This window comes from Daldinia loculata (assembly GCF_022478755.1).
Source record: "Daldinia loculata strain CBS 113971 unplaced genomic scaffold F4817scaffold_6, whole genome shotgun sequence".
In the NCBI taxonomy this organism is placed as follows: Eukaryota; Fungi; Ascomycota; class Sordariomycetes; order Xylariales; family Hypoxylaceae; genus Daldinia; species Daldinia loculata.
In genome coordinates this window covers 767,960-785,810 of record NW_026054860.1, presented here as the reverse complement: position 1 = coordinate 785,810, position 17,851 = coordinate 767,960, and the positions used below count along the sequence as shown (strand labels likewise).

Sequence of the window (17,851 nt, the reverse complement as noted above, 5' to 3'; positions counted from 1 at the left end):
TTCACCATTGTGTATAAAGAGTTATTAACGAACTTTCAATTTTATTTTACTTTGATCACTTCCACACCAGAGCAAGGTAGAATATAACTTCAGTCAACTTTTATAACATTATTGTAAGTCGTCTGTCATGGACTCATACAAATCACGGACAGTAGTACGTGTCACACTAACTAATGGAGGACCTAATGAGAAGAAAAAATATTTTAAATAGCCTAGGGACTAGATGAACATGCAAAATACAGGACGAGATTTACAAGTTAATGACATATAAGTTACAATAGATCAGTGAATACCCGGAATTGGTATACTTGCAAAACCTAATGGCTCTTACTCAGGCTCTTATAATATGTGGAGGATGTAATGAAGTATAAAGTTAAGAATTACATGTGATATAGTATCTATTATAAGATCTCAAGACCTAGACCCTCGATTTTACGCAAACATAGTCACTTTTAATCAATAATTTTCCTTACTTTCCAGATCAACCACGTAGGTAGTATAAATAGCAGAGTGTCACTAGTCAAGCGTCTATGATTATGTTATCATTCGGTAACTAAATGTGTAGTTTATACTGCTCTTTTACCCTTCCTCCTCCTATATACACGTCGTTAATACTTCTACGGCCTTTGGTGGTGGTGAGAATTCTATACGTAAGAAGAGCTAAAGGGGGTTGTAATACAAGCTAGATCTACAGCACCATAAACCCTGTCCCTAGGTATAGATCCTACCCGCAACTACACAAGGTGCTAACATAGCTCCAACCATCTCCATACTATCGGGTTAGAGGAAAAGAAAATAACAAGGTTATATAGGCACAAAGTCGTGGTCGCCCCTTTGCCTTGACTTACATAAAATAAACCCCGACGTTCCCTTCCTTTATAATAGGGCTTGAAATGGAGACCGTAAATTCGTTCAGAATAGTCTATCAGATGTCTTTCCCCGAATGCTTAAATCCCAGCTCGACATCTAAGTGCTCTTATTTCCACAAGCGCAAATCCAGTAATAGTCGAAGAGGCATCTGCCATCAGGGCAAGCCGGATCACATATTTCTTTTCGAGGATAACGCGCCCCGCACTCCCTTAAATAATACCAAATAGTCAGCAAACATAATCATCCTTAGTCTCTGCGGAAGTATGTAGAAAATCCTTGTTTCCTAGGTAGTTCAATGCGGCGATGGGGAAATGAGGAATAAAGATCGGCTAGAAAAAGCAGCAACAAGGGCTAAGAAACATCCGTATAAAGTAGATAGAAAGTATAAAAAAAGTAAATGATCTGATAATTCAAACGTACTCTGATGTTTGCCTAGTCTGGAGGTTACCGGAGAAAGTGGGATTAGCGGCAGCAAGGCCGATGATAGTCGCAATAACTGTGATGGTGAAACGCATGATGGACTCGACTTGTTCGGTAATAGAGGCTTCAGTTTGGTCCTTTGATTGTATTCGGTTTGGAGATGGGAATAAAATTAGTTTAAACTTGAACGTAGATGTTGTAAAGTGCGAGTGTCTAAGGGGCATTACGAAGGTCCTAGGCTAGGGTTTTATATTCAATACACCAATAAAGAGTACCTTCTCCCTACGGTTCGTGTTAGAAACATGTGATAGCAGATTAACCAAAACCACGAACCGAATGCTTATAAATGCTTAGGTAGAACCGAGAGCCGAATAATGGCAACAGCTACCGTTCTAATATCTTTATCTTTCCTCAACCAGCGCAACTATGGTACCACCGAAGCAAGCAGGTAATGAAGACATCCTACTCTTACCCCAGAGATGCCATCGAGATAAAAGGTTGTGTATGGTTAATTTTCCGACGAAAGCTTAAATTTACTTTTGCTGTGCCACTCCTGCACGTCGTATGGACCGTATCTGCGGTAGGATTTTCAATATCCGGAAGTCCAGATCGAACTTCTAAGTGTGTCGAAACTACCTAAGGCATAAAAGATATAAATGAATGCATTATTTTCTTATGGTTCCACATGTGACTATTCCATAAGAAAGGCAATTTATCTGTAAACCACTTGCTTATGATCCAAATCTCAAGGAGTAACACAATAACACTATGACATAAGTAATTGTTGGTGTATGAAGTGCCCTGTCGTATAATGCAAGTGCTCTTTTAACCACTTAGCATCGTGTATTATATGATCGTAAATACCCATAGTAACCTAAACATTGCTTGTTCCGTTCTAAATTATATAAATGTATTCCTTATCAATTATGTCAAGGTGAATCCACAACAAAGAAAAGTTACAAGTACCTCTATCTAGGTATATGGCAGTATTTGCAGTAGTTTAGTAAAATAACGAGCGGCTTAAATGACAACGCCAAAATCCCTCGGTTTCCTCCATGCTGTCACCCCTGTCATCATTGTTGTATATGTAGGTTTATATATGAGCGAGAGAGAAAGAGAGGTTGTCCCTCCATCGCGTCGGGTAGGAAAGTATCCGAATTAAGCGAGGACGGATCGTTATGTTAAGTAGAGTTCGAATCTAGAAGACCAGCTATCGAAATTCGCAGAGACCACTTAAGTGCCCAGAATCGAAAATAATCGTGCTTATGATTTCTGAGCTGCGTTGGGTACGACGGATATTTCTATCACCGGGTATTCATTTGAAGGTTCCTGGTAGGATGCCAGCCATTGCGAGATTGCTTCTTCAAACCCGCGGATGTCGAGCTTCGTCCCTTGAGTCGTGAGGTCTTGGAGAAGCTTGCTGAATAGATAGCCTGCCATATCCCGAGTAGGGTGCGAATAGGGGCAATCTGGTAGAGCAGTCCTTTCTCCAAAAAGCTTCTTCCAAGTCCAATACCACTTATTGTTGAACGTGGCGTTAGGGTTGGGACCCCTGGCCTTAGGAATGGGAGGAAGTTGGTCAACAGAACTGCCATATGTTGGTTCGCATGCGGCATGTGCATCGAGGGACTTTTGATCAGCGAAGGAATTCCAGCAGCTTTTGCAGTGGTAGACACCTAATTTATGCTCGTTGTCTAAATGCTGCCTCAGAGCGCTGATGTTTTTGAACTTCTTTTTGATGCAGCTTGCATATCGCGCTGGATCACGCTTGTAGAAAAGACAGGCAAGAGACCTATTTTCATCGCTGCTGGCTATTGACGAGCACGACTCGCATGCTCTAAACGCCTTGTGGGCAGGTCTGTCCTCCCGACCTTCCTGGTAGAACTTTCTCTTATTAATGCTCGGCTGACAATCGTCACTGTTGCGGCGCAAAGGGCTTTGGGGATGGGGCAATTCTTCTTGTTGGTCTAGTAATGATTCCATGTCTGAAAATTGACGGGTAGGGTTAGAAAACCGTTCTATAGGTAAATCCAAGGGTTGTTCGTATGGAAAGGATGACATGTGTAATTCGGGGGATTGAATAGTGTGGCCTGTCCACGGAGCCGGAAAGGGGAAGGCATTATGAAAATGCGCAGGATTAATTGTATTGATGTCAGGGGGGAAGATAGACGCAGGTATTTGAGGCTCAAGGGAATTCGTTGGGTTAGAAGCTGGATCTAAAGATGGATCTAAAGCTAGATCTGAATTCAATCCCTCGAGAAGATCAATTCTGTTAGGGTCAAAAGCTTCTATTACATTTTCCGGTTCGTATTGTGGCCAAATGAATGCACTCGCGTGGCCTTCAGAATCGGGAAATAATACTGGGTCGAAGAAAGAATTCGTGTCCCCGTCCGTATCTGGGACCGCGTCAAAAGTCGTTAATTCAAAAATATCCTCGTCGTCCTCTTGATTGCTGCGGGGTGTGCACTCTCCTGAACGAATTACAGACGCTAATTCAGGGTTGCTCGCCAAGGTACCCTCGGTAGGAGACAACTGTAGCGGTGCGGCTCTGTTGATGATTGCTGCTCTAGGGGGCTTACATCCATGCAGCATCTTAGATCCGTGGCGGTCACCACGCGGAGCCTCATCATTCATGCCCCTCTTGATTTTGGGGGGTTTTCGGTATAAAGGCACCTTTTCCACCTCGCAGTTGCTGCATTTTTTTTGCCCGCAACCTACACATTCTGGATTAATCTCTAGGGACATCCCCCCAGTTCCCCCATGTGAGCAATTGCACTGACGAATATTAGTTAATAGTTAATACGTAATAGCCCAAAGGAAGTATTATTAGTCACTCTCTCTCGGTAGATGACTTACACAGTACCATATAATTGCTTTTGGGCTCACTTTCTCTATGAGGCTCATAGCATTCGTCTCACGTCGCTAGGTAATACCTAGCAGGTAATATAATAATCCAAACTGTCGTTTGTTCATTGAGAAACATCTTCACGTAGATCTACACAGTCGATGGGATTTAAAAGGTCTATCAATGTTCTTAATGTCAATTAAAATGGGCAGCAATATCACACTTGAACTAGAATGCGTGATTGGCTTGTTTCTCGGTTCTAAGCTACGAATGCCCAATACCTTCGATCGAAACGGAACTGTCGACATGGAATCATGGATGAAGGCATATTTAATCATAACCAAGGTCAAAGGCTACTTCCTACAGTAGTCTTTAATCATGGTAGTGATTAAAAGTACCTAGGTGAAAGTACACTTTGATCAAATGTATTATCACTTAGGATTGTGCATTGTATCGTGCATTGTGGGGGTACCATACAGTTGCGTGTGTCCATGTATCATTGGTTGGTTATTCCGACTTGCATCTTCAAGCTTGTCATAATCAAGATTCTGATTGTTTACCCGGGTTTCGGCGATGGAATCTTGTCCGGCCAAAACCCAATAGGATCCCTTCAAATGGGAAACTCATCAATACGTACCTAGGGAGTCGTGAGATTTCTATTGATAGTAACACTCTTCAAGCAAGAGGGGTTCGAAACTAGGTATTAGGTTTGCAGAAATGGGACCCCTGATGCTATCGAAGCACAACTGACTTCAGCCGCGTTTAAACTACAATACCCTAGTCCGAGATCGTTGCGTAGTATGTCTTATATAGGTGCATTCTAGACCCGTGTAGCCCTTATGAGAATATAGAAAGGCCCCTTTGACGATGGTAAACGCTAATCAAAATTTTGATCGTATAGTTATTAATTTGTTGGAAACAATGCAACATTGATGATAAAAGATGCATCTACCATATTAGCATGCAATGCAAGATGGCAACTACGTAACCGTAACCTGAGCTGGGCAAGGACGAGTTTTGCCGTCTACGATTTGCGAGATGTGAGGTGCCGGAAGCACGTAGATTCAGAGTTGGCGTTAAGTGACGGAAGACGCCGTAAATATCATATTTGATAACGGCACTCACCTTAACACATCCTCAATCCTATAGCTCTAAGATCCCCCGACTTTAGATTAGAGCAAGGAAAAAAATATTGTCTTGCTTTAATATTATAAGTGTGTATAAGTTAATCTCGTATATCAGGCGTCACGAAGATATCTTCCTTAGAAACGAAGGTTGACTACCTACCTATTATTTTGCATAGTCGCTCCTTTGGATTAATACAACACCCGAACTTTGGCGGGTACCATAACTTTCCTTCAATGCATATATTTGTGATTGATCATTTGGTCAAAAGTATTAAGCTAGTGAGGAATCCATAATGCCAGGTTCTGTAGTACACATATTACAACCGCCAACTATTCCGTGACTGACAACTGCAGCCGTGCAACGAAGAAGAAAACCGAATATCTCCTAAGCCAGGATGGTTAGGCATTCACCTATACAGAATTGTCATTATACCACCTCTCCCCTGCATCCATAACGTCGAAATATGACGGCCCGAACGTACACTATCCCCTAAGTTATCCTTCAAAAACTGTAGCACCGTTCTCAATCTCGATAGGAGAAGGCAAGGGATCCTTGAAACGAATACCGCGGCTAGAAATCCAATCGTTCCATATCTTCTTCAAGACTTCCATGTCATCTGGGACATGAGTCTTAATCCACACGAGCTGGTTCTCGTTAAACCAGACATTCTCCAGGCGTTCGTGATCTCTATCATGCTGTTCGACCCACACCTCGAAGTTGTCATTCAGGTACATCCTAGCTTTGATACCTAACTCGGAGATGAACCTCGTCGTGTTTCCTTCTTCAAAAAAACATCCGGTGATTTCTACGAAACTCACTACGATCACTTTCCAGACTGAATCGGTAATCGATGCGCTGAGGGCAGTGTCGAAAGATACATCTGGATATCCTAACTGTAGGGACTGGCTCACTTCGGACTGGACCATACGTAGGAATATAGTATGCAGGTAAGCCTTCTTCTTCTCGGGGAGGTAAGCTGGTACCATCGTTGCGGGATCCCGCTCCCAAGCTCCCGGGAAGCTTCTCCTAATAACTCGTTTCAGTCGATGCGCTGCAAAGTGCTCCCAATGTGTGATCGTTTCAGCCCAGCCGAATCGGGCTCCCGCGTAATCGACCGCAAACTTCTCTCCAGTACGCAGAGTGACGCAAAAGACGGTATGAGGTCGCAACATGCTGGACTCGATAGTATTGTGTATGGTATGACGGACAACAGGACGATGGGCATTCTTGACCAAGATGGTGTATTGCTCAATGTTCTCGAAGAGACCTATCCATAATTAGCGTCCGTTGGTGTGTAAGAGGAAAGAAAGCTTACCTTTCCAAAGCCATTCCTGAGTTGAACTCAACATCATGAAGGGCAAGTCCGGAAGATATTGATCTTGTAGGGCTGCCTTTTTGTGTTTCTCTTCTACGACCTCGTCGTTGAATCTCCCGAGGAACTTATCTCCTAACATGGCCATGAAGTGGCGAGACTTCTCTTTCAAGAATATCATGCCGTCGCGTTCGTAAGAGCCCTCTAGGGAGAGGGTAGTCTGACGATCCTCCATAATCATGAGAATAGTTTGCATAAGGCGCGCACTTCGCGCAAAACGCTGGCGCCAGAAACAGACAGGCTTGTGGTCGTCCTTGTCGAGCACTTCGCATCGCCTACGACAGTAGCCAGTTCCGATGGTCTCACGAGAACCGGTTATCACTACGCAGTCTCTGCAACAGAATTGGCGTCCTTCGCTGTTGCAATAGGCACATCTTGTCTGGGTGGTGAGCTTCTTAGGGAGTTGGCTGTATTCAACGTCACTGTCTTCATCTGGATCTGGATCTGATAAATCCCCGTCGTAGGCATCATGATCTTTCCTTCCCTGCAATATCCACTTGCAATGTGCAAGATATCGCGACTTAGCTGATTCGGCATCGTATTTTGACATGTCTATAATCATAGGTGCAATACCGTCGATGAATGCGACACGAACACCGTGGGGGTTCTGGCTTCTCAATACCTTACTAGCAACGGACTTGAGTTGTTGGCACTCGTTGTCATGCTCAGCCGGGCCAGTCTCTTCTTCCAAGAAAAGCCTGAGAGCTCTCTTGTACTGGCGATCTTGTTCCCGATCGCCGTATCTATCGTTGGATGTCGGATTTGGCAAATTCTCGAATAGTCGTTCGATGGAAAGTTGGCATGGAGCCTCCACGGAAGTTTCTACATCGCTGCCTTCAGGCCCGCCTGGATCTGTCAAATAAAGGCGAGCTCGAGACATAGTGGTGGATCCGGATGCCATTGTTGTATTGTCATCGACTGGACGTCGTTCGCCTGTTGAAACTTCCCTGTGATGTTGATCAATGATGGGGGCTATGAAGCTTGAAGATGGTTAAAATCAACTGAAGAAGGAAACCATAGACCCGCACATCAAGTACGCAAAATATTACGTGGAAGAAAGGAAATTGTAGCTTGAGGTATCTATGACTTGTATGAGGTAAGAAGGAAGGACCAGAAGTGAAATACAGTGCAGCTAGTCTTCTAGTGGCCCAGGTTTTAAGGGTGGAAGGCCTGTTGCCGCGGGAGATCGTGAGGAGTTGTGCTAAAGGTCACTAATTCCTTAATATTGCAACTGACAGAGCCACTGGCGATAGTAACACGCAGTGAAAGGCAAGAGCATGCGTGTTAAGAGCCCTACTAAACAATGGAGATAACAAAACATAGCCCTGCGTAATGATGGGATCAAAGGGCCATATCCTGTTATATCTAATTATCATTCTATTAAGACGACAAATAGTTATAGGAAGAAACAGTCTCGAGAAAGAATAAGTTAAAACCTCAACTAAGTGATATTCACCAATGCCTTCAAGTTAGAACATCCTCATGAATGTATTTGAGGCTCTCCATACACTACATCCTCTGACGACTAACATAGGTCTAAATAAGCTGTTTGTTGAAGCTTAGGTGGTGAAGACTGAAATGTTGATTGGTGCGCCTATACGGCTAAATTCATGTAGGTATTCGTATGGTGGTCATAGGCGCACATTGTGTGATATATTTTAGAGTTACCTACCTACCTAATATATCTAGAGGTATTTATGACTTGGTATCGTTTGCTTTGGAACTTCGTAAGTAATGTTGCCTTTATACGGGCTGCTTCAACATGAATTCGTTAGTTGTATCGTTACTATTGGACTGGACTTGACCATCATTCGATTTTATAGCAAGGATTTACTATACTACCTTAGTTCAATACCGACGTTACGCGCGCTGTGAGTCATTTCAGATCCCGTATTCTCATTTTCGTTACATCGCAACATCTGGCTGGCCTTGGCTGTTGAGATGTCTACCTTAGGTATATAATGGACGATGGACAACCCTTTTCTATCTCGTAGTTATTAGGAACTCCCATTTTAAGCAGACCAGGTCTCCCTGCCCTGTGCACATAAAATAAGAAAATCGTTTAGAAATTAGAAGGCAGATACTCTAATCACTATTCACCATGAAGACCACCGGTGTTGCGGCCCTTGCACTGGCTTCGGTTGTGCATGCTCATTGTACATTTCTAACTTCCTCACTGTGAAGTGTTCACTAACTCTAAGCAGACACATTCCCTAGTCTTATCTATAATGGTGCTTGAACCAGGCAAAGGGAACCCCGAAACTATGCCCGTCAAGGCTGGCGACACGGTAGGCTTCCGAGTAGATGTCAATGTTACGCATCCCGGGCCTCTTCAGTTCTACATGGCAAAGGTTCCGGGAGGAGAGACTGCCAAAACCTTTGCGGGTGACGGGGACGTCTAGTTCAAGATTTTTAACGATGATCCGAAATTCACCGGGAGTTGGCCTGATTGGCCTAACTGGGGCAAGAATGAGGTCTCGGTTACCATCCCCCTTGCCTGGCCGAGGGTGATTATCTTCTCCGAGTAGAGCATATTGCGTTGCACAATTCGCAAAAAGTAGGCGGCGCACAGTTCTACTTGGGTTGTGCTCAGCTTCATGTCTCCGGTGGCGGCACTAAAACTTTCTCGGGCGTGTCGTTTCCCGGTGCTTATTCTGTAAGCTTCACTCCTAATAGAAACATGGAATTCTATCGAAAACGCTGTGTGCTGACTTTTATTATGTAGGCTACTGAACCAGGAATTCTATTCGATATCAACTCTGTTCCTACTTCCTATGCTGTCCCGGGCCCTACCCCTATTTCTTGCTAAACGCACCTCGCCTGGTTGCCATGGATAACGCATATAAGGATGACAATAAATCTACATGAGATTTCACTAGTTTCAAACGTCACGCGAGGTAGAATAATATATGATAAGCCTTAATTCTGCATCAACATCTGGCTCGACACTAGCCCACCATCTTATGGTCCGAGTATTCGATATTTAGGGGTTCTAAACTTCCTAGGCCTATGTCTTATTCATAGAAATAACTATACTTGCCCTTATATGAGAACTGGTTATCACTTAGGGTTATAGCTCATCATAATAGAAAGAGTAGTTCTTCTGTACAATGACACGCCTAATGGGTTGAAATACACAATTAGTTATGGTGGTTTGCAGTGAAAAATGCAAGAACTATCTACAGTAGATCAAAGTATCATTCCTATTGATTGTATCAATGTCCTCGTTCCTAACGTAGGGAAGTATAATTAGAGTGAAATGGAGGTCATTATCAGGTAGGTACCGGTATGTAGCCCCTTTTCGCAGTGTAATGCTTACCCTCACTAGAAGATAGAAAACACGATCTTAAAGACCCTGGTAGTTATTCTGTTACACTAAACCTTTAATTACGAATAAATACTTTTTAATTAGCAAAGTTCGATTCGGCATCTGCCTGAGAAAAGATAGAATCATACGGAGCGCCAAGGAAAAATCGGAAGCATGCATCTATTCCGCACATAAGTTCGATATTTATAGAACGTCAGATAGGTAAGATCAACTCTGAAATGTTTTAGTAGACCATGGATATGTGTATACCCAGGCCTTAGTGATATCGCTAACGCCCTATTTACTCTCCATGGGTAAGATTCTCCTCTCACGTATGACTCATGCTAAAGCCCTTGCCTAATCTTTAACGAAGGCTATTGTGTCGAAGATATTCCCAGAGTCTTTCATAGGCTAGGTTACGCACCTAAATAGGAAATTACTAGAATATATGTCCTGCTGAGCTACATCATAAACAGCACTGTATGTATAGTCGCTAGCCTCCAGAGTTTAGATTTAGAGTTTCTTGCGGAACAACCTCGTTATTCCCATGCCTTCTGAGTCCTACTTGTGATAATTAACATCTTTATAGACCCGTAAGAGGAAGATGAACCTGCTAAGTGACTGGAGATATTGGGTCCTTTAAAGGGGTGCCGTCTAGAACTCATGTCGGACTCGGACTCGGACTCGGACTTCTTAATAGAAAACCGGCTGAGAAGTGGTTTGGGTAAGATTAGATATCTATTCGGCAACGTGAACCGACCTCCTACGAACGAAGCATACAGCATGTAGGCCGAGCCACCCTAAGTATTCTGCAATCCGAGACCAAAGGCACAGACATCGTTAATGTCTTCAAAGACATAACCGAGATAATGGTTTGTTAGGTTATCTTGTATATTAGTCTCGTATTCTTAAAATAAGGGCCTCGACGTCTGAAGCTTTGATGCTTTTAAGGGGGTGGCTGAAAACACCGAATTCTCCTGTTTGATGTTTGAAGCGTCGTCATCCTTTTTTTATATTGACAGCCCCGAAAGTGGAAAATACCGAATTCCGACTCGCCTTGTCGTTTGCCACTAGGCCGTTCCTCGCGTCGCGAAGTGTTCTCTTCATTACATGACCTTTTGGAGCCGATTTGCGGCCTTAGTGTTTGTTACTGGGGGATAGCTTACTAGGTATTGCTCATAGATATTTAAGGATAGGGCTGGATACGTCACGCCGCACGGTCACCGCCGGGTTTGCTCGAACAACTAGACGCATCTCGGCTGACAAGAGGACAACTCATGCTTTTATGTATGTAATCTTCGTAACAATTATGGGGCAGACCAAAATCAACGTAGTGCACAAGTTGCGTGTTTACATACCTTACGGGTATTTCTATATTCTAATATACATAGTATGTAGTTCTGGCTCATACCCCATACATGTCCACGTGTTGCAGATGCAGTTAGATCCCATGATAGACGATGAGACCTATCAAAGAATAGAGTCGATGTTGTTGTGACTATCGATTTTGATCGGCGTGCAATGCCGCGCGCCAACAGGATGCCAATGTTTGAGACGGCTGGTCCTAGACCAGGGTCGTAGGGGTCAGTGCTGCATACTAACAATAGGTACCTATAGTTATTAGGTATATTCTGTATGTCGCTCCACAGCAATAGCCTATTTCATGATAGAATTCGTTTTCATATTTCAATTGTAAATCTTTCAACGTTCCAATGTCCAACCGTTCTCTCTCTTTCGGGGGGGGGGGGGGGGGCGGGGAAGGATTAAAAAAGCCAGATTGTATTGGTAAAAGCCGGTAGCGAGCTTAGTTCAAAAGATACATACCCAACTTACAGTGTGGAGGAAAAACTCAATGGACTGTGTGGTAAGAGGTCCTCTTATGATAGGTTAGGTATGTATACCTAGGTAGATATATGGATAAGCCGAAACCTGTATATTGCCGGATTGACCTTAATTCTTTTTGATATCTTTCCGAGTTACGTTAGGTACTCTCCATTATCTTTGCAACCTGAGGGGTAAATATATCTCTAATTTGGCTAGTTTTCTCCATTTATACTGCAAATCAGCAATCGAACCCAATATGAGTTGAGCGTTATTATTTTATATTGGACCGTTGGGCGGGGCTTATGACTGGGCCGACAATCCTCATTTAGATGTGCCGACGTGTACGCTATTAGTGCATTCATACATCAAACGTTTTCGTCTAATGAAGAAAGGCACTACCCCTAGATCAGTGCAGAATTCAATGTTGAGCAATTCATTAGGATCGAGAGCTTGTCTGTACCTAACTTTGTGAAGCCGGATCACCCGGACTACTTACAGTAATGCAGTTACCTCCATATCTATCCTAGCTAATGCCAGGTACTAGCCTGGACTCAATCCTAACTAGGTAGATGTGCCTGGTGATTACTATCTACGAAGCGCTAGGCGCTTATCATACAACAAAATAAGGTTACGCGAATATAGACAACAACATCCCTTATATTGACTCCCAAATATGCCTAGCTTACTCATCCTTGAGTAGCTTTAAACCTTCTAACTATTAACCGTTGGCAATTGCTTATTGACCTTTTATTATTCCTGTATGTACTGCCGGTACGTCCTTACTACGAGTGCCATCCCCTTACTCCCATACTGTCTGCCACCCATCCACATCTCCTACGATCGAGTCCAGAGATCCAACAAAATCCATCTGGGCGCTTGTTTGTCGTACGTGTCGGTCTAACTGTCGCAATTGCCGTGAACTACCCTTCTCCCCTTGCGGTGGATATTCATATACCGAGCCAGAGAACGAAATCCATATCGAGAATTGAATGTGTCATCGTTCACTACGATGCCAAGTATATGTGTGCGTAAAACCCCTTGACTTTGTCCTAGAATCTCATTCTCCTGAAAACGCCGGCCTGGTATCTCGAAAATGCAATGCAATGGTCCAATTGTGAACCCGACCAGAAAGAGATCGTGTACATCATTAGCCGTTTCTGAGGCGGCTTCCCAATCCATCCATAGAAATTAGACCATGCAGTCTTATTCGCCATCGGGCGGGTCAGGATTCGTGGTTCGAAGCACTTTTCGCGAATAATCGTGGTTATCTTGAAGAGTGTTAATGCTCTCGTGGCTCTTATTCTCGCGGCTGTAGATATTTGCTGCAAATGGGTCCATGCGAGGATCATGTGGCATGAATCGACTATTTCTCCGGCCTCCTGATGCGGTATCGCCATCCCATACCGATGCCATTGTGGTTGTTGGCGTGCTCATCATACCTGCTGAACTTCCACGCTGACTTCCAGGGGAGTCTGTGAGAGCATCACCTTGGTCTTGTCTTCTGCGGCGGAGCCAGAAGAAAAGGCCGGCACCTATAGCCATGCCCACGGCAGCAAATACACCAATTGCCACGCCAACTGCGGCACCAGTTGAGAGGCCGTGCTGATTCGATGACACTTCACTTGAGCCAGCATCCGGTGAAGTCACGGCGTCAGGGTTATCTGTAGCTGTGGGCATTATGGTAACCGTCTTGACAGTACCTCCCGCTGTAACTGTAGATACGCTCGGAGTAGTGGGTGCTGTAGAGCCATCTCCCGTTGATTTCGATGTATCCTACTATCAATGAGTACAATATTTCCAACAAAAAAGTGGCTTTATAAAATGAGAAACAAGGATATGAGATTAGTAGAGCATACAGGAACGGCCGTGGTCGCGCGAACTGTTGGAGTAACAGTGACCGTGTTTTGTAACGTCCTTGTGGTAGGTTCCTGATGTCGGACTAAGTCTTAACAAAACATTCCCCCCAAGCCCTATAACAAGCAACTGTACCGAAAACACGGCGAAGAAATGAGAACCCAGACGATATGAATTCGAAGAGGCACTGATTCCTTAGATGAAAAACAAAACTGGGTGACTTACAGGAGTTGGCGATTTAGTAGAAGAGGTGGAGCCGACAGTCTTGGTGCCCGAAGGCTTATGATCCAGAGACATGTATCCCCATAGTCCATCGCCTCCGCACGTATCAGACGGGAAGCCAGGGCATCCCGAATCACACTTGTCGGTATCTACCTGTGTTGCCTCATCAGGTACATAATCACTACACCAACACTCATCATCTTGAACAATAGCAAAGGCGAATGTGGCTGAGCAGAAGTCGTGGCATAGTCCATCAGATTGGTATATACTGCTGTCTTCGGGAAGATTAGTCTAATGTATAGAAGATACTTTGTTAGATGCATCCAGAAACATACTGCCTGTTGTTGATGCTGTGTTGAGGCTTGCGCAATAAGCCATAGGGATGGATTGAGCATGGCTAAGTTTGCTAAAGAAGGCCATTAGGCCCACAAGAGCCACGGATCGGGTGGTGAAAGGCATGATTCGAAGGTATCCAATGTTTGAGGTCTAATTAGAACTACTGTTAGCAGGTATGATAAAGGTTAAGAAGTGATTCAACCATCACCAAATCTCATCCACAACGAACAGACAAGGAAGTAGACTCACCAGCGAACGAACGTAGTTTGAATAGCCAGTCAAGCAATCCGATATTTCACAGCAAGAATGTCACAGGCAACCGAAAGAGTTGCTCGCGAGTATTGCCATGACAAGCCAAGCAGTTCTCAATTGAGGCAAGCGGATTCGCCGGAGGGTCACTAGTTGTAAAGGCAAATCTGTAACAGAAATGCCAAATACTAAATGCCAACGTGATCGTGGAGCTGTGATGCCTTCAGAAGAGAGGCGGAAAGAAGGCACGGCTCACGGTGCAATGCGGACCAAGTCTTAGGAAAGAGGAAAAATACGAGCGAACAGGACGGGGAAGAGAGATGGAAGGGATTAGATAGGCCTTAAAGGTAGTGGTGCACACACTGTGGTGGGCTTTGGTGGGTGGTGTTGTGTGGATGGCAGGCTAGCAGGGTACGAAGCAGGGCAGGTAGACAAAGTTAGAGACAGGGGTTATGGGTGGAAGGAACGGATTTTGGGTACGTAGCGGCCGGGAAAGCTAGGATCACTGAGCAGCTGCTGCTGGGATGACCTAGGATGGCCTGGGATACGTAAGCACTGCAGTTGCAGGTCGCAGATGCCAAGTCCACGGCCGATCGGGGTTGACGAGTGGATTAAACGTCAAAGGCCTCTATTGGGACCGGGGAAGAAATAGATAGAATAGTAGATTTGGTAGTATAGATATCAAGGTGAGTGGTTTGTTTCTTTTTCAGTCCAACTCTACCACACGCAACCGAGAGAGACAAAGGACAAAAAAGGTCGGTTTGATATGCGAAGCGGCCGTGCGCTGTAAATTCCGAATGCAATTAGTTTGTTTGTACTAAGTATGTAACTTGAGAGAAGTCCCTATGAATATGGTATGAATAGGTAGTGAGTGTGTGGTATGTATCGATGGATAGATAGCGAGAGCAGGGGTACGGTGAGCCACGACGAAGAATGAACGGGGGCCCCTGTGAAACGAGCGAAGGGAAGCGATCGGAAGCTGCCGTATTGGACTTGAAGACTTCAAGACTTCAAGCAACGAATGATTTCGAATAGAAATGATGTTAGAACAGAGTAAAATAGAATAGCGTCGAATCTATCGTTGACAGGGGAAACAAAAAGAAGAGGAGGGAGGAAGTAAAAGTTGGGAACAGACGAACTTGGAATGAAGAAACTAATACGCGGTGGGCTTTGAAGAGGAATTCAGGGAATAGCGAATGAGATTTGACGGAAGCTTCAAATTCAAGATACGTGAAGACCGTATATAGACCGTGTAAATATGTAGGGTACCTAAAATGTATACATAGGTACATAGTACAGAAACGACTACTTCTTCGGGCTTAGAGGATGTTTCGGCCAAATCTATCAACTTCGAGGCCAGTGTTCTAGTTACCTACCACCTATGTATGTAGGTGCCAGAGGTATGTAAGCTAAGCCCTTCGAGCTCTTCCTGCCAGCCTGCCAGCCAAACATCAAGTGGTGTTACTTGCAGATCCAGTTTATTGGATCCGTTGGCAGTTTCAAACGACAAAGCAACCACCGAACTTACTGGTCGCAATTACCACACTGGGAAGGTGGATTAAGGCCTAAATAGGTCGTTACCTAACGTCGATAACGTCACTTAACATTCGCAGGCTTTATGTAAAAACTCTCGCCTATTGACTAGCCGACTGCAGTTGTCAGTCAAATCCTGCTAACCTCTTGGATTCACGATACTACGGTACCGAGAGGACTTCTCGCTTATCCCAGACCCTCTTGTTTCATTTCGGATCTCACTTATTTTGCGGCACGTCTTGATTTCTCATATATATTTGTAGGTATCCAGCTATGTAGGAACTTCGTCGAGCTGAAACCCCTGAGAATGAGGATTTAGATGCGAGATGCCACTGTTTCCGGCCGCGCACAAACCACGAGCTGAGCTGGGAGGCTTATTCATTTTATTTATTTCTTCCACTCGCCGTACGTTTGCATGAGCACTGTGGTTGTTTTCCGCTGGACCTGGGTACTCAACGCAGCGCCACGCGTTAGCTCTCTCTTACCTACCTAGGTAAATTCAGATAACTACTCCATACACTCTACCTTTACTTGCGGATTATCTAGCGAGCCTAGGTATACAGTAGGAATAGTGGCGTCCTGGAATTTGACAGCATTAAACTCTCTTTCTTTTTCCTTAGTTATTTTTAATATAAGATATAAAATATCGAAGAAGAAAAACCACCCAACTCCTTACTTGATAGGTTTGACTCAACAATGCTCGCGTTAGCACCCATGCAAAACCTACCTCTTAGCTATCGAAGACCATACATTTATTCATTTACTATCGCTTCACCATTTCTACTACAGCGGAATTCGGTCGGACATTAAGAGCGAGTTGAGCAACCGTACGAGACCTACGTGGTGTGCGATGCTAGCATGGAGACCAATCCAAATCATGGTTCTTCATGAAAGCGGGTTGAGTTGCTCACAGATCAGAGAGGTGTACGTGCTGCTCGGTGTTGACGGAAAGTCGCAAAGGAACCACTTCAGACCCAAGCATCTCGTGAGGCTTCCAAGTTGCGTAAATCAACCCACATGTCGGATGCCCGAATCTCAAGTCGGATAGTCTCCAGAACGCCTTGTACTTTATTTACGCCGGAATCTCCTGTGATTGCTCAATTGCTCGTATCACTCGACTTAGTGTATCGCACTATATCTGCAACCCCCCTCGAGTGAGCAATACGGGGTGGCTGTAAATAGCCGATCACATCTGCATCTCGCATTGGTTTGCCGAACCTCTAGTTTTTGGGGGCTACGCGGCATTATGAACAATGCAAGCCTTGAAGCTTGTGTAATATACATACACACATACAGTACACCAATCGGCAAGAGACGGTGAACCGATTTTTTATTTTTATTTTTATTTTTATTTATTTCCTTACCTACCTCATTGCTTATCTGTTTCTATCTATGGAAACACTGGTATGCCAGTCGACTTTAAATACCTCTACAGGCCGCCGTTATCGAACCGCTCATAGTTTAAGAAAAGACAACAATACTACCCATCACCGTGCATAATCTATGGTAGAGATACGAAAATAAGAGGCTAGCCGCTACGGTTGTAGATGGTTTGCTTAGGTACTTATCGCCCCTCCCCCACAATGTCATTGATGTGATGAAAGAGGTGATCATGAAAGCGTGACCATGCAGCACAACGCACAATCAATACTTACCTAGCTTAGATGTCCCTCACTTACGCATGACTGACTTCGATAAGAATCCCTCCTGATCTCCGGGTATCGCTGCGAACTTTTCGGAATGTGGAATGTGGACCTCGTTACGCTGTGCACATAACATCGAAAAGAACAGAAATTGATTGAAGGTGGTGCCAGAGTTGCAGATCTCTCAACCGGGATACGCCGCCTAAGAGCAAATCTAAGGTGTAGATCTGCATCTCGCGTCACGATAC

At 44.3% G+C, this 17,851-nt stretch overlaps 4 protein-coding genes across 4 annotated transcripts; 1 reads left to right on the top strand and 3 right to left on the bottom strand.

The window, feature by feature from the left end:
- Nucleotides 1-1,915: 1,915 nt before the first annotated feature.
- F4817DRAFT_242655 (uncharacterized protein) lies at nt 1,916-4,278 on the bottom strand. Its single transcript, XM_049299057.1, has 2 exons — nt 4,147-4,278; nt 1,916-4,065 (listed from the first exon to the last, which is right to left on the bottom strand). The coding sequence occupies exons 1-2, from the start codon at nt 4,192-4,194 to the stop codon at nt 2,554-2,556; spliced, it is 1,560 nt and encodes a 519-aa protein (XP_049162535.1). The 5' UTR covers nt 4,195-4,278; the 3' UTR covers nt 1,916-2,553.
- A 1,479-nt stretch (nt 4,279-5,757) lies between these two features.
- Nucleotides 5,758-7,536, bottom strand: F4817DRAFT_312665 (uncharacterized protein; the record flags this gene model as incomplete). Its single annotated transcript, XM_049300159.1, has 2 exons — nt 5,758-6,530; nt 6,579-7,536. The coding sequence occupies 2 exons, from the start codon at nt 7,534-7,536 to the stop codon at nt 5,758-5,760; spliced, it is 1,731 nt and encodes a 576-aa protein (XP_049162534.1).
- Nucleotides 7,537-8,736: 1,200 nt separating this feature from the next.
- F4817DRAFT_312664 (glycosyl hydrolase family 61-domain-containing protein) lies at nt 8,737-9,444 on the top strand (the record flags this gene model as incomplete). Its single annotated transcript, XM_049300158.1, has 4 exons — nt 8,737-8,778; nt 8,840-9,020; nt 9,164-9,291; nt 9,361-9,444. The coding sequence occupies 4 exons, from the start codon at nt 8,737-8,739 to the stop codon at nt 9,442-9,444; spliced, it is 435 nt and encodes a 144-aa protein (XP_049162533.1).
- Nucleotides 9,445-12,969: 3,525 nt separating this feature from the next.
- F4817DRAFT_312663 (uncharacterized protein) lies at nt 12,970-14,301 on the bottom strand (the record flags this gene model as incomplete). Its single annotated transcript, XM_049300157.1, has 4 exons — nt 12,970-13,539; nt 13,623-13,694; nt 13,846-14,117; nt 14,178-14,301. 4 exons carry the CDS (start codon nt 14,299-14,301, stop codon nt 12,970-12,972), a joined length of 1,038 nt encoding a protein of 345 aa, XP_049162532.1.
- Between the last annotated feature and the right edge of the window lie 3,550 nt (nt 14,302-17,851).

Coding starts and splice junctions, on each gene's coding strand:
- F4817DRAFT_242655 (XM_049299057.1), bottom strand. CDS start 4,194: ATGAGCCTCATAGAGAAAGTGAGCCCAAAAGCAATTATATGGTACTGT. Junction 4,066..4,146: donor AAGCAATTATATGGTACTGT/GTAAGTCATCTA, acceptor AATATTCGTCAG/TGCAATTGCTCACATGGGGG.